Raw genomic sequence first — 14,875 nt, 5'->3', positions numbered from 1 at the left:
AGGGAGGATTATTTGATTTTGAAATATATATTGACGATTAGAATTTTCGATATATTATACTTATCTGCACTATAACTAAAACTAATTATTCAATACATTAATTTAATTCCATTACATACAATTTTCACATTATGGATGCATAATAATGGTTCTTTGATCTTTGATCTGGATGATCTTGAATATGTAATGTAATTATGCAATAACTTGGCGCTCTAGCATAAAAGCAGTAGCATCTGATAAATTTTCTTCTGCTTTAGCTTCTTTATTCGGGGACTCCGGAGAATTCAATTTGGTGTGTTCTGGCGTTAGTCGAACCGTTGTACCATGCCGGCTGTAATCTTCGATTTCACCTATCGGCTGATCGACATCTCGTCCTGTATTTTCATTACATTTTCCCTATTCACAAAAATTATAAAATTATATTTTCATCTTATTTAGGTGAGAGAAATATTCATTAATTGTGAATTTTTTCTCAATTAAAGATTATAATTTTAAGATTAATAAATGTGAATATACAAGTTTACTTGTAGAACGCGCAGTAATTCTCTTCGAAACTCTGTACTGCAGACGAGATATATAAAAATATAAATAGCATAATTGCTAAGTTCAACGATTGCCGAACACACACGAAAAGTTTGATAATTAAGATCCAATGGATGGTGATTGATGTACAACATCGGAGTGAGACTTGAAGGAACCGTCGTTACAAAAAAGCACAGAATCATTGTTGTTGTCAATATTGCTAAATGCTGCTCCTCTCTGTAAAAATAATTTATCTATTATTTTGTCTATACATTCTAATAATTTATTAATTTATTAATGATTGAAATTCTTACCTGTATCCTCGATTACGAGATAGTAACGATGTATCAGGCGCATTATTAGTCCGCAACTTGTCCGAAGCGGCATGGAATTGTCGGTTTTGTACGCTTAGCTGAAGAAATCTTTTAATGACCAAGCTATTTAGTATAATAAACAGTATCGACGGGCAAATTCGCACTATGGTTTCCATTGTCCAAATATACATTCTCCACATCGCATTCTGCGTAACAGACACGTTTTCACGTAACGTAAACGAGGCATCATATCCATCTTGTTCCGTATAAACCATCCTCATAACTGACAATGGACAACTTATCTGCAAACAAAATAAATTATGTATTTAATAATCCATTGTATAGATTTTAATACAAGATTTTTGTTGATAACGCAAAATTTCTAATTTTGTAATTTATTGGTGATATGATATTTATATTTACTACTTTTTTATTAATGATTTAAAAGATACATATGCATGCATACATAACTTAGAAATAAAGAAATTTTTATCACAAAATAAAACGTAAAAAATTATTTAATATTCTAATTTCTTTATAATAAAATTTCCACAACTATCAATAAAAAATAAGATGCTATTTTATTCAGAATACTTTACCATAAAACCAGCTATAAAAGAAGAAAGTATGGAAGAACCGACATTTTTGCGCGCGCTTCCGGTACGAATCCGTGCCGGAAAGAACACAAAAATGTATCGATCCACGATTAAGCAGACCATGATGAAAACACTGGCAGCCGAGAAGGCGTTCAAAACAACGAGTTCAAGATGAGCATGGTAAAAAGCTGATGGATAATTATTGCTCATACCGTAGCCTAATCTCAGCGCTAAAATATAATTGTATTATAAATCGCTACATACTTATTGCTGCATTAAGAGTAAACCGCTTTTACTAAAAACATCAAGTTGATTAAATTAATTGTGTACTGATGCAATGATAAATTATGTTGCTGCAATTAATCATAATCAAATACAAATAATAATCTTAATCATTGAATGTAAACTAAAATGAATTTATCTGTCATTGCCATTATTTAATTTATTTAATTAATTTGAGATTCGTTTAAACATGCGCTATTAGTTTTTTCATGTATTATTTCTCTATAATATTTTTCTTTAAAATTAAATTATACAAACTGATTGTGATCCAAGACAGTGTAACACCGATGTGCGCCAGCGCAAGTCCGCTGAGATACAGGTATGTGATTCCGCGAAACATTGGACTGGACAGCACGATAAGGATTGCCACATTACCAAAAATGCCGATGGTCAATATTATTGGAACTATAATACCGTAAGAAGTCCACATTAAAGACATTGCATGACTTCGAATAACGTCATCCTCGATAGGCACACGTCCAACAGTAGAGTTTTCATCTTCGCAACACAACAAGGTACTGAAAAGTATATTATTCTTTTATCAGAATTTGCACATTTAAAAATCGCGAAAGAGAAGCAGTACATATTATTATCATTGAACTCATCACATTAAAACTGTTTTACTGTATACTGAGATAATGCTATTAATAAAAAAATTTTATTATGAAATTATAATATACCAACCCGTCAATCACCCCCGTCAACATTGTAAGTTGTAATGATTATTAATCAGATGCAAATTGGAATCGTAATTAAAGAACTTTTACTTTCGATTAAATAATCCAAAAGTTTCTTGCTATTCGACGTTTCATGTTTTTTTTTTTCACGCGCACGTTACCGCCTCTCTTTCTCTGCTCAACTGCAAATCTACTTTCAACAAAGACATGATAGACTCTAACAGGTTTACCTGCGCCGTATTCACCTTACGGATCTTGCTTCAGAAGATTAAACACTGCGCAAACTCCAGCAAGGGTAACGTTGAGATGTATGTGGTTTATTTAAACACGTAGTAGATGATAGACTTAAACCCTTTATTAAATCAGGTCAAACTGCTGAACAAATAATAGGGATCTATTATTAATTGTTAACGGATAAACAATTTGTCAGAAAAATATCATGAACATTATGTGATGAAAACAAAAAAAATTAAAAAACAGCTCAAGATTAGAATACAAGATTATTGTATATATTAGACTAAATGTAATTATGTATTATATATATATAGAATGGTACCATGAATTAACACTTAGCAAACTCATGCATACAAGTAAATTTAGTGGTGATCAAACAGAAAATTAAAAAAAAAATGAAAATTATCAGTATATAATAATTCTCTTTTTTAAGAAGACAAACAAACTTAACGTAGATATATTGCACTAAGTCTCACATACACTAAAATTTAAATAAAAATGTGAATTTAAAGTAAACTGCCTATTCTCTAATTGACTCTATTTTACTTTTGGCTTTCTGATTTTTCAATTTATTCGTTAATTATCTTGCTTTATACAATCGATTTACATTTTATTAAGAAACATTTAAAATAATATAAAAAATTCTGGAAGTTTTGTATCTTTCGCATGCTGCAAATCTTTAGATAAGATTATGATTAGAAATAATAGAATACATTTTAACATGTGGCTAAATTTCGATATTAATACTTGCAGAATCACGTAGGGAATCATTGAAATTCGGCGAAAGTGTCAACCAGGCAAACGCCCGTTGTGAAAAGCTATCAATGGTATCAGTGCTGAAGGATGTCCCCACGACGCCGTCAGATAATTCCTTCGAGCAGAAAACACCGTCAGAGACATTTCTCTCGCTCGATCGCATTTCCACTGAGTCGATCAATAAAAACACATCAACGACAAACAAGTCCGAAGCACCGAAGAACAACGGTGGCACGATATGATATAAAAAAAAAACAGTCCACCGTTTTCGAAGACGCGCAAAAATTTGAGCAATTTGCCGCGTCGAAATAAATTCGCAATTTATTCGCAATGCGCGAAATAAACCGTGGAAAAGAATAAACAAAAATCACCGTAAAAATTTTCACGCGACGAAAATGTGATAGAGATCACTTCGGCACCAAGAAGGGACGATCCTCTTCAAGCATCAACGCGCAATAAACGGATGACTGCGCCTATCACGACAAGCACATCACAAAAAGACATTCTGAATAAAAACAGAGGAAGCAGTGTATAAAAATAATGCTGATAAAGAAAAGACAAAGTCATTATTACAAAACAATTAATCTGACCTAAGAATTAAAGGAGAAGGCAAAGAATCTGTAGGAGAAAAATCTGTAGAAGAACGCAAAGAATGTAATAAAAGTATATCGCTACTATTGCAATGTGAAGACTCCAAGTTTCTGCCTAAAATTTCGTCTACAAGCCCTAAACCCTAAGCCCTAACTTTGTAAAAATAAATGTAACTCTATGAATATCAGTAAAGTTGAAAGCTAAAGCAATTTTTGGATCATATTTTTTATAAAGCAAAGAAAAATTTTTTATTAAAAGTTAATCATACAATAGAACAAAAAGGATAAAATTGACAAAGTCTTTCAATAATCTCTGAAACACTTTTCAGACCTCCTTATCTTGAAAAATGAAAAAATAAAGAATATAAAAACGAAAAATAAAAAATAAGAATAGCTTAAAGAGATTCCAAGCTACGCGATTCTGCATTAAATATTAAAATGTTTAATTAAAGTGTTTAATATAAGTAGATTCTATAAATGTAAACAAAACTAATTCATCTACTGAATACTCAACATCAAATTTATATAAAATGCATCTTTTATATAAAAAAAAAAACTATACCTTTTTCAAATATATTGGTCCTCATAGAAAATTAAAACATCAATTCAAGTAGAAGCCAATGACATGATATTTTCTTCCTGCAGTGGTTAAAAATGAACATCTCATCAAAAGCAGTTGCGCGAAATCATCAAAAATTCAGAGCAATTTCTGAAACAAAATAAGATATGAGTGAAGCACAGTTAGAACACTTATACAAAAATGTTTTGTCATGTATTAATTACAAATAAAAAACAATATCCGATAATGATATAATTTATGACATTATATGACATTATGATGACCTTTAATCAATTTTTTATGCATCGTTATTTTATATTATAATTAATATTCATCAATTTTAGTTCTAATTAGTAACATTATATAGATTATTTTTTTATATTTAAATTCTAATACAGATACTAATTATAGACATAAGAATAATTTATTTTTTAGCAATGCTCTATAATGTCAAAACTATTAACGTTATTATAATATTATTGAACGGAAACAAACTACTATTTCAATAAAATGCCTTTTTTTAGATTATACCCAAAAATATTTTAGCACCGAATGGCCACTCGGTAGTCAATCGAGTTGAAAAGCATCCTTCCGAATCATCGAGTTTATTCATAGACGTGACAATCTGTAGTGTTGAACGCAGCCGACACTGTACACCACAGGATCACCATTACAATAATAATTTGCACACTGAAAAAGATCAGTCAAATGTCATAAAATTTGATTAATGTTGCAACAAGTGTATGTGTATAAATGTTTATGTCAAATAATATAAAATATTAAACGTATATGTTATAAAATATTATTTCCTAAAAGCCTCTAGAACGTGGTTATAAATGAGGTGTTATATGATGGCGTGTGCCTTCAGTCCAAATAAATGAGAGAAATTATAAATGAGAATAAAACTGGGGTTAGATTTTCAAATCGGCCTCAATTATCGAACTGCATAATCAGGGTTTTAGTTGCAATAGATTCCCTACAGAGGCGCCACAATTCACTTCTGCAAGTTCATTTGTAATACTTCGAAGAAATTGGTTAAGTAGTACTGAAAGAAAGAATAAAAATGTTGAATTCTTGTATTTATATTTTTAATACGGAATATGTAATGTGTCAAAGAAGTGTACATTTTCCTATATTATCAGAACAAGAAATGATTATTGATATTTTGTAAGTTGTCAATTTATAAATTTAAGTATTATAAGTTTTTCTCATTAATTAAATTACATTAATTAAATTATATTTAGATATTATTACAGAAACTTTTATACTTCCTCTTAATAGCTGATAGTTTTAAATTATAAAAAGGAAAAAAATGTGTACATTAAAACTATTACTTATTGATAATAGAAGAAACTTAATAAAATGGCATTCTTATTAATAAAAAATAATCAAAAGTAAAAATTTCTATTACAGGAATGACAGCAGGAGGGGACGATTTGTACAATACAAACACAAATCTTGCTGATAAAATGTGCTGTTACATATTTGAACGCTGTTTCCGCCTTTATTTTCAAAGGTGTCGACGTGTTATATCAAAAGTTAAAATAGGATATGTGCTATTTTTTCTGGGCTTGATAGCATTGTTAGAATTCTTTGGGATATTTGTGCATCTATTTGAAGTTACATATGATGAAAACTTTGTATATCCATATGAAGGCAATGTACACGAGTTTGTGAATGCTTTACGGCGCAATGAAAAACCTGAAGTTGAACCTATCAATGAATACAAGTATAATTTTGTGTTCAAACAACCACAAAAATGTAAAGAAGATGTGGATTCTTCACTTCGTCTTGTATATATAGTGAAGTCTGCTATAGAAAATTTTGACCGAAGAACTGCTATACGTAATTCATGGGGAATTGAAAAAAGATTCTTTGATGTGCCAACAAAAACTATTTTCATAGTAGGTACACATCCAGATGATGAAGAAATAGAAGCAAAACTAAAGTTAGAAGCTACAATCCATAAAGATGTTATACAAGCAGACTTCATAGATTCATATTATAATAACACTATAAAAACTATGATGGGTTTTAAATGGTTAGTAAAATATTGTTCAAATTCGAAGTTTTACATGTTTGTCGATGATGATATGTATGTATCAGTGAGAAATGTAGCAACATTTATCAGAAACCCAGCTAATTATCCACTTTATTTAATGGAATCAAAAAAAGTATATAGTGCACACAAAAGGGAAATCAAACTCTCTGATTTAATGGATTTCAAAGATGTTAATTTTAGTAATAATAATATAACATCATACGACATAAAAATGAATAGAATATCTTCTGTGCAAAGTTTTACAACTCATGAATTTATAAGTAATAGTAGTCAGAAGAATAACATACATAATGAAGAAGATAAACCAATTATAAAAAATCTTCAAACAGAATATAAAAAGTTGCTTAGGTTAAATACATCTATACTGAATAGAACAAAGCGACAGCTTTTCGATTTTGAACTGCCAGACAGCATTAGACTGTTTGCAGGATTTGTATTTATGCGATCTGCGCCTCATCGACATAAATTTTCTAAATGGTATGTTACACTAAAAGAATATCCATACCATTTGTGGCCACCATACGTTACAGCTGGTGCATATATCTTGTCTAAAGAGGCTCTTTTGGATTTGTATTATACCAGTTTTTACACTAAGCACTTTAGGTTTGATGACATTTTTCTAGGTTTAATAGCTAAAAAAGCTGACATAGTACCATTTCATTGCGAAGAGTTTCATTTTTACAAGAAATCTTATACAAAATACAGTTACAAATATGTCATAACATCTCATGGATATGAAGATTCAAATGAACTTCTACAAGTATGGCATGAGCAAAAAGCTCTCGGAAATGCTTGAATTTTTATATATAATTACAAAATGTTTCATAATACTTTCTGTCATATGTGCGTGGCTCTAAATATTATTTTTACTTAACGAAAAATTATACATTATAATAGAATTTTGCTATACAGAAATGTATTAAAATTATATATATATATGTATACGAAATATATATATATTTAATAGAAAAGAGAAATACTGATATAAGCAAAATAGTGATTGTATGAAAAAAATTTGATTTATCATGAAAAATATTCTGTAACTTTGGAATAGATTTTATATTATGGTCAGTCTTTATATATATACAAATATTTCGTAGAATATAATAAAAAGTTAAGCATATAATATAATATTATTATTTATATAATGCATTTAAATTAAGCAATACTATTAAAAACATTTATAATCATAATAATATTATGATAAATTATGCATCAAATGTATTGTATTCATTATATTAATCTTGTTTACAACTAAGTCATTGCTCAATGTATAAATTTTATTTATTGTTATTTATAGACTGATTAGTATTATTCTTACAAAATTGCCAAATAATGTGTAGACATCTGTATTGTTAATAAATTTTGTAGAAGCTAATAACTTATACTATAAAAGTTTATAATTTTGCACTTGGATATAAATTATAATAACTATATTCTTGTGATCATGCATCTAATAATAATGTAATAAATGCATTTTTTAAATATTTGGTCCCTTACAAATTTTTTGTCAAATTCTAATTCATATTTCCTCATAATTTTCTTTTACATTGATTTTAGCTAAAGTCTGATCCAGGCTAACAGCTTCTCTTTTGAGCATATTAAGCAATAACTGGGAACTCTCTAAAATCTATGATAAGATAAATATATTTTGAGAAATACAAGATATTACTATAGCAATATCGATTCATCACAGATTTATTCAATAGTACTTTTATTACCTTTATGTATGCCAATTCACTGTCAGCAATAGTTCTGTCTAACTCATTTCTGATCGCAATCCGTTTTGCCAAACTATCATTCAGATGTGTAAGCTTACACGACATTTTCTCAATCTCACGTTGCAAGCCATTCTTCTCTTCTTCTTGAGCCTCTATTTGAGCTTGGAGTTCTGCTCGCCTTACTTTCATTTCTTCTAAACCTACTAAAATATTTATTATGGATACACTTAATTCTAATAAAATTAATCACTGAAATAATAAAATAATATATTTCACTCATAAAAAAAATTAAATTATTGCAAAGTAGTTTGAAACAGTCTATTTAACATTTGAATGATAATAATTTTTAGGTTAGAGATGAAATACATTACATTTAACAATTTTTTGGTTACATGCTTGTACAGTAGCACCCTGTTGAGACATCATAAACTTTCTGTTCACGAAAAATTTCAGAAAAACCAGAAAAAAATAATAAAAAAGATGTCAAAAGCGAATAATGTCTACAGGATGTTATCGAGCCATTTAAGTAAACGACTTCAGTTTGATCAGCTTTGGCGCGCAGTTTTCTATAAATGACATTTCACGCATGCGTACTATAAAAAATTATCACGTTAACAAAATTAATAAATTTATCTTAACATAACGATAAATCCATTCTGTAAATATTTCACCCTCCAAATCAAGAATTTAATTAATCAAGTTTAATTAAATTGATGAGAGAAATGTATCATATGTACGCATAACAAGTTGGCAACTTATAAAATATCGACAAATATTTCTCGTTCAATACTTTACTATTGGACATATTGTTATGCAATATAAAACCAACTTCAAAAACTTTTTATAACCTAATTTTCCAAATTTCCATAAATTATCTAAAAAAAAGATATTGTCTGTATTAAAAATATATTCTTGGAATAACATTTCAAAATAAACCCCTTACAAAATGGATAATTTAATTTTTTTTTCTATACTTTTCTAATCTGCCTAGGAGAAGACAAATCAGGTCGAGTGGGACGAACGAAGAATTGCGGGCGTTCGTAAGGATTGCCAAGCGCTACACCTGAGCTCACCTTTTAAAGGCGTCACAGAAGCGTGGTGGTAAACCGCACGCTATGATGAATGCGCCTTTCGCTCAGTTGGAGTTGGAGTACTAACCATTCCAGCGATTCCAGTCGCGCGAGTGAGGTGTTGGACGGATAAGCGAGAGTAAGGCTAAACATTGTAGCGATCACGCATCTCAATTTTACAGATCAGTTAGACGCGATGTGCGACATTGCTGGTTTACGCGAATGTCGTCGAAATTATCGCGAATCGTTGGTCGTGTGTGCTTTTTGAAGAAGTGTACGTACGGACGATTTTCGTGGAAAGAAAAAGGGAGGAACGCAGTATGGACCAAAGACGGTAAATACTCGTATAGCCGAGCGACCGATATGTCGCGGCGATCCAGATTCGCCACGTTCGGCTAACAGGTTTCCATGAGGAGAGGAATCATTGGTAGAGAAGCAACTATATACAGAGAAAATAATCTTCCGAGCACACGACAAGGTATGATAATATGAGACCGATTCTTTTTGTAAGAGCTGGAATTGAGGTATTTCAGAGATTTCCGGACGATCTCTGTAGCAGAGATCTGTATACATCAGCCGATTCGAGCGCGTGGTTCTTTTGTGATGCTTTTGTCTTGTGTGTGCGTTTCGCCCGAATATATGATATTCCTTTATTGTTTTTTTTTCGGAGTTTTATATATTATAAATAGAAATATTGCGCGCATAGATTGCATTTATGGCGCCTGCGCGCCGTGGTTTGCTGCTTAGCCACTTGTTGCTGCAAGTTTATTTAAAAGAAAGACTAACAAAAACATACAGCAGGAATTTAATAACCGGTTGGCGATGAGAGCGAATACATTTTATACAGACGATGATCTCATTAATCATTAATAACATCTACCGTATTTTCTTTATATGAGTTAAAGATTACTTTTTTAAGAGAATTAAAAAAATTAGGCATTTAATTATGAATTTTGATTGCATTATTTTGAGAAATAAATTTTGATTGCAATATATTTGTTGTTCACAAGATGAAAATCATTTCTGAATAAAAAGTAATATATAAAACTCAATTACGTCATTGTATCATATCGCTTACTATATACGAATTTTCGTTGTCTTTAAAAATGCAAAAATATTCTGTTTATATTAAGAATCGAAGTAGAACGGCACGATCAATATGTATAATATTAATTAAGATGAAGCTGTAAATGTGACAGATGTCACAATTTGTTGTGAAACAATCAATGAAGCGATGTCTCGAAAGAATTGCGGGGAAACGATTGGAGGCGAAGGGCACGCGCGCATTGCCGATCAAAGATGTTGCATATGTCCTTGTTAAATGACATCATCGTACTAAATAAGGATTTGCTCAACACGTTGAACGCACTGCAGGCACTGCCTACGATCGAAAGACAATCCCATAATAATGCATTGTTTTGCAATCAATATATGCACGCAATACTCAAAGGAATGCCACACCTTACAATAAATCTGCATTTAACTTTAGAGCATTACAATTACTGGCATTGTTAAATAAAATACGCTCGTGCGCGGAATCAAAGTCATTGCTCGGAATAAAATTATAAAGTCCAAAATAAAAATTTTTCAAAACATAAATGCAACATAACTCTTCCAACACATTAACAAATATTTTTTTATAGACTTATAACATAAACAATGCATAATGAAGCTTTGAATGAAGATTCTCTTTTGAAGTATGCAATATACACGCACACGTAAGAATGGAAATGAATACACATCACATTGCATGCTCACAGTAAGCAAATTTTCTCCTACTTGGCATCCTTTAACTCTGATTTGTTAATGAACCAATATGTGTTTCTGTTTTAGATGAGCTAAGCGAGTGTTACTGATCAATTGCACATTTATCTTTGACATTCCTGCACGAGTGTATTAATATAGACTTCGCAAAATGCATACTTCGAGATATTCTGGATATCACATTAATACACATCGTGATTACATTACAGATGGCGAAGAAAGCCATAGAGCTCCTTCAGATCGTACTGTATCTGAGTATATCGTTGCTAATGAGCATACAACCATGGTAATATATTTCACACTATGACCAAAATATTTTCTTAACTTAAAACATTTTGTCCATATTATTATTTTGTTATATTCATATTTTTAACTTTATCCCCGCTTAACATTCTTTCAGGTAAAACCAATAAGAAAGACTCACGGAGATAAATATGATAGGGAAGAAGATAGGAGATCTAGAAGCGTGCACAATACTCGTGATTCAGTATTGTCCGGTTCTTCGAAACATAGCTTACACCCGCTTCGCAAAAGTGCCTCACATGGCAGCATTTGTGACAATGGCTCAGATATATATGTCACCAGTGCTGCATACAGAGCCACTTCCGACATAAGGTAACTCGATTTGAACATATTATATGAGATATCCTGATATAAATATACTTACAATTAGAATATTAAATGTATATTTTATGATACAAACAGTCGGGTATCACGTCACAGTTTAGCACCAAGCTCCAGACTGGATCACAGAGCACCTAGTCATTACAGCTACGGTTCCGGCAGGTCAGGTACTTCGACAGTGAAAACTCGCACATCACGAAAAGGCGGTATAATTGTAGAAACTATGTCAACGCCAAATCCTTTCTGCCCAAACACCAAAGGCGTCTGTTGCCTCATGTTACTTCTGAATCTTGGTCTGATTCTGGTCACTCTGGGCTTCGTTATCGTCATACAATTTTTCCAACCATTAGTTGTTTGGTAAGCGTATTGCGCAATAAGTTTTTCCATGTGATTTCTATGTAGTATTCTATACTAAAATTAACAGATATGATTACTTCAATTGTAAAATTATAATTTACAATAATAATGTTATATTTTTAACAATGATCAATAATGTAAAGGAAGAGAGAAGGTGTATGGATTAATCTGATATATCTTACAAGACTGCTTTATATTTTAAATATTTTTCTTTAGGATTTTGGGAATAGTATTTCTTGTGTTTGGATTTTTGACATTAATCGGCAGTCTCGTGTATTGCGTACACGTATTCAAAAATGCCAAACACCCACACGATATCAATCCAGAAGATCTATATTGGACCCATTACTGGCAAGGACGTGTTGGTTCTACAGCACCTGAAGTATATTATAAAGCAGAAGACAAATATCAAGATGATGGCTACAGTGACCGATATAGCAAATATTCGGGAAAATATTATGACAGGCAAAGTCAAAGATATTAATTGGAATATGAAGAATATCATTAAATTTTGAAATACTAATTATTTTGCCAACTCTTATATCATACATTCATAAAGAATTTAGAAGTCAATGACAAATAAGAAAAAACTAATCTCAGTGCAATAAAATATACTACTTATGCATATTTATATATAAATATTATACTAACATTTTCTTTCCTCTTTTAGAAAATGTTGTAAATTTTTATCTTTTGTACCAATAAATAATCTATAAAAAAGAATTATTTTCTCCTCTACAACATATAGCATTTCTAGCACTAAATTAGTAATTTACTTTTAATGTGTCAATATTTGTAATAAAATTAATCAAATCAAAACACATATTTATATATTTTATATATATTAAGTATAAATACATAATAGTAATCACAATTAATATATACACATGATGAATTATAACAAACTTATTTATAAAAATATTACTCACTCCTAAAATTGAATAATCATCCCACTATGTGATCAAAAAGGTTTGGATTTACGAATGTGCCCTTTTTATCAAGCGCATAGTGAAAACGTTTATTTTTTAGTTTGAGTGGTACAACCACTCCACGATCTGTTCTATGTGAAACACTCTTTACCTTAAAAAGAATTTCATGTGAGAAATATTTAAAGTTTTTAAATAATACAATTATTCTTACCATTTCTATTGGTAAATTCATGCAGCATTTTTTCCACAAGTGATGAGTAGTAATTGAAATTGTTTTACCACCTTTATGTAAAATCATATATTTGATATTACGAGCGCATAAAAAATGAATGAAAGCATACATGATAGGACCTGTAAAACAAGTACATAACACTAGAAAAAAATTTTTTAAATTAAGACTATGTTACTTTATTTTCTTTATAAATATACGTTTAATAGATTGCATAAAATAAAGCAAAAATATAAATTATATATATACACATATGTAAATTTTCAATATAAAAGATTCACCTACTTACCTACAACAGCCGAAAAAATAAAAGTGAAAAGCCGCAATCCATTATATCTTATATAATTTTTAAACTTTACGTCAGTGTTGAATATTTCAAGGAAAGTTGGTGAATAAGTATAGAGAGCCAATATTGACCAGCCAAATAACTGTCCAATGGCAAACATTCGTAACATTCGAAAATATCTATCATTTTCATATTTGTATATAAGAACATTATTCCGTACATTTAAATTTACGTCCAATTGTAATGTTTGTCCTTGTCGTACTAATAAACTTCCTGGTAATCTGCTAGATTTAAGGAAATTTGCTGGTTGCACTAATCTGTCAGTTTAAAAAAGTAACAATTTTAATTTAAAAGTAACAATAATTAAAGAAGATTTCATATATATTCATACAAATGTTATTTATCTATAATTCATAGCTCAAAAATATATTGTTAAATATATCATCTTCATAAAATATATTTTATCACATTTTACCTTGTATATTTTGTTAGAAATGTTCTAACAATCAATGCTGTTGATAATATATCTTTATCATTTTTTAAGTATTTTTGTGTTATCCCATAAATAGATCGTGGTTCAGTCAATAAAACTTTAGGAAGTATAGAATGCCTCAAAACTACACCCAACATTTTCAAACAGATTTCTTCTTATGTTATATTGCATAAAGTCAATAAAAAAATTTTCACAAGTAAATGTTAATGTACTCCATAAACTTCACTTCCTGCAAATAAAACAAATAATTATTTTCCAATGTACAAGTTTTTGCAATCCTTTTAATTCATAATTTTCTATTTTTTTCTAATATATTTTTACATTTAATCTAATCCTAACCCTAACCTATCTAAAAACATGCTATGTTTTTACTATGATATAACCATGACATACAAAATTTAAAATTATCTTACCAAATTTTTTCTACAAACATTATAATTTATATGAATATTAATTATTCATAAATATTCAACACACAAAAGTTATAAATGCACAATATTTGGAAATATATTATTTTTATATTAGGTTGAGAAGTCCAAAGTAAAAGCTCACTATTATTGGTTACATTCACTTCGCACTTGAATGTAATAGGTGCATAGTTCAGCATAACTGTGAATCATAACAAATGATTGAACAGTGACCTGGACAAATTGATAAAGCTAACAAATGTAAAGCCTGTCAGACTACGCATTGAAGATTGAAAATTGAAGCTTAATGATTGAAATTTGCCCAATCGAAACAAAAGGAGCTACAAGTTCTTTGTTCTGATTGGTAAATCCAATCTTTAATCTTCAATCCCAATGTTTAATG

At 30.0% G+C, this 14,875-nt stretch overlaps 4 protein-coding genes and 1 long non-coding RNA gene across 14 annotated transcripts; 3 read left to right on the top strand and 2 right to left on the bottom strand.

The window, feature by feature from the left end:
- Positions 1–30: 30 nt before the first annotated feature.
- LOC105678724 (probable G-protein coupled receptor B0563.6) lies at positions 31–2,773 on the bottom strand. 2 transcript variants are annotated; one of them, XM_067349545.1, is made up of 6 exons: positions 2,622–2,773; positions 1,973–2,232; positions 1,436–1,662; positions 837–1,138; positions 525–759; positions 31–396 (listed from the first exon to the last, which is right to left on the bottom strand). In XM_067349545.1, exons 2-6 carry the CDS (start codon positions 2,151–2,153, stop codon positions 193–195), a joined length of 1,149 nt encoding a protein of 382 aa, XP_067205646.1. In that variant the 5' UTR covers positions 2,154–2,232; positions 2,622–2,773; the 3' UTR covers positions 31–192. The 2 variants fall into 2 exon arrangements, with proteins under 2 accessions (XP_067205646.1, XP_012233696.1); XM_012378273.2 differs by lacking the exon at positions 2,622–2,773 and adding an exon at positions 2,399–2,604.
- LOC136997968 (uncharacterized) lies at positions 2,560–4,070 on the top strand. Its single transcript, XR_010888519.1, has 2 exons — positions 2,560–2,699; positions 3,379–4,070. It is a non-coding gene; the product is annotated as an uncharacterized lncRNA (long non-coding RNA).
- A 1,431-nt stretch (positions 4,071–5,501) lies between these two features.
- Positions 5,502–8,079, top strand: brn (beta-1,3-galactosyltransferase brn). The gene is made up of 2 exons (XM_012378272.2): positions 5,502–5,697; positions 5,944–8,079. Exon 2 carries the CDS (start codon positions 5,946–5,948, stop codon positions 7,386–7,388), a length of 1,443 nt encoding a protein of 480 aa, XP_012233695.1. The 5' UTR covers positions 5,502–5,697; positions 5,944–5,945; the 3' UTR covers positions 7,389–8,079.
- Positions 8,080–9,386: 1,307 nt separating this feature from the next.
- LOC105678726 (uncharacterized) lies at positions 9,387–13,420 on the top strand. Of its 5 annotated transcripts, none has more exons than XM_067349557.1 (6): positions 9,389–9,861; positions 11,027–11,101; positions 11,217–11,433; positions 11,548–11,762; positions 11,853–12,128; positions 12,345–13,420. In XM_067349557.1, exons 3-6 carry the CDS (start codon positions 11,299–11,301, stop codon positions 12,610–12,612), a joined length of 894 nt encoding a protein of 297 aa, XP_067205658.1. In that variant the 5' UTR covers positions 9,389–9,861; positions 11,027–11,101; positions 11,217–11,298; the 3' UTR covers positions 12,613–13,420. The 5 variants fall into 5 exon arrangements, with proteins under 5 accessions (XP_067205657.1, XP_067205658.1, XP_012233702.1 ...); XM_012378279.2 differs by having other exon boundaries at positions 11,027–11,142; XM_067349558.1 differs by having other exon boundaries at positions 9,390–9,861; positions 11,027–11,142; positions 11,357–11,433.
- Positions 11,817–14,854, bottom strand: LOC105678727 (transmembrane protein 223). Of its 5 annotated transcripts, none has more exons than XR_010888512.1 (7): positions 14,479–14,854; positions 14,048–14,294; positions 13,576–13,889; positions 13,269–13,408; positions 13,058–13,208; positions 12,311–12,505; positions 11,817–12,182 (listed from the first exon to the last, which is right to left on the bottom strand). XR_010888512.1 is itself a non-coding variant. In XM_012378281.2 (6 exons), exons 2-5 carry the CDS (start codon positions 14,200–14,202, stop codon positions 13,074–13,076), a joined length of 744 nt encoding a protein of 247 aa, XP_012233704.1. In that variant the 5' UTR covers positions 14,203–14,294; positions 14,479–14,854; the 3' UTR covers positions 12,303–12,505; positions 13,058–13,073. The 5 variants fall into 5 exon arrangements, 1 of the variants encoding a protein (XP_012233704.1); XR_001101738.2 differs by having other exon boundaries at positions 12,440–12,505; XR_010888513.1 differs by lacking the exon at positions 14,479–14,854 and adding an exon at positions 14,387–14,442.
- Positions 14,855–14,875: the final 21 nt, after the last annotated feature.

This window comes from Linepithema humile, chromosome 2, assembly GCF_040581485.1.
Source record: "Linepithema humile isolate Giens D197 chromosome 2, Lhum_UNIL_v1.0, whole genome shotgun sequence".
NCBI lineage: Eukaryota > Metazoa > Arthropoda > Insecta > Hymenoptera > Formicidae > Linepithema > Linepithema humile.
Note: the sequence above shows the minus strand (reverse complement) of the source record. Positions and strands in the feature narration are given on the sequence as shown.

Excerpts from the sequence above, each read along its gene's own strand:
- brn (XM_012378272.2), top strand. The coding sequence starts at position 5,946 with ATGACAGCAGGAGGGGACGATTTGTACAATACAAACACAAATCTTGCT.
- LOC105678726 (XM_067349556.1), top strand. The coding sequence starts at position 9,792 with ATGAGGAGAGGAATCATTGGTAGAGAAGCAACTATATACAGAGAAAAT. Across the intron at positions 11,434-11,547 it reads CTAATGAGCATACAACCATG|GTAAAACCAATAAGAAAGAC; the intron begins GTAATATATTTC and ends ACATTCTTTCAG. Across the intron at positions 12,129-12,344 it reads TTCCAACCATTAGTTGTTTG|GATTTTGGGAATAGTATTTC; the intron begins GTAAGCGTATTG and ends ATTTTTCTTTAG.
- LOC105678724 (XM_012378273.2), bottom strand. The coding sequence starts at position 2,421 with ATGTTGACGGGGGTGATTGACGG. Across the intron at positions 1,139-1,435 it reads CTTTTATAGCTGGTTTTATG|ATAAGTTGTCCATTGTCAGT; the intron begins GTAAAGTATTCT and ends TTTTGTTTGCAG. Across the intron at positions 760-836 it reads TCTCGTAATCGAGGATACAG|AGAGGAGCAGCATTTAGCAA; the intron begins GTAAGAATTTCA and ends TTATTTTTACAG.
- LOC105678727 (XM_012378281.2), bottom strand. The coding sequence starts at position 14,202 with ATGTTGGGTGTAGTTTTGAGGCATTCTATACTTCCTAAAGTTTTATTG. Across the intron at positions 13,409-13,575 it reads TATTTTTTCGGCTGTTGTAG|GTCCTATCATGTATGCTTTC; the intron begins GTAAGTAGGTGA and ends CTTGTTTTACAG. Across the intron at positions 13,209-13,268 it reads TGAATTTACCAATAGAAATG|GTAAAGAGTGTTTCACATAG; the intron begins GTAAGAATAATT and ends ATTCTTTTTAAG.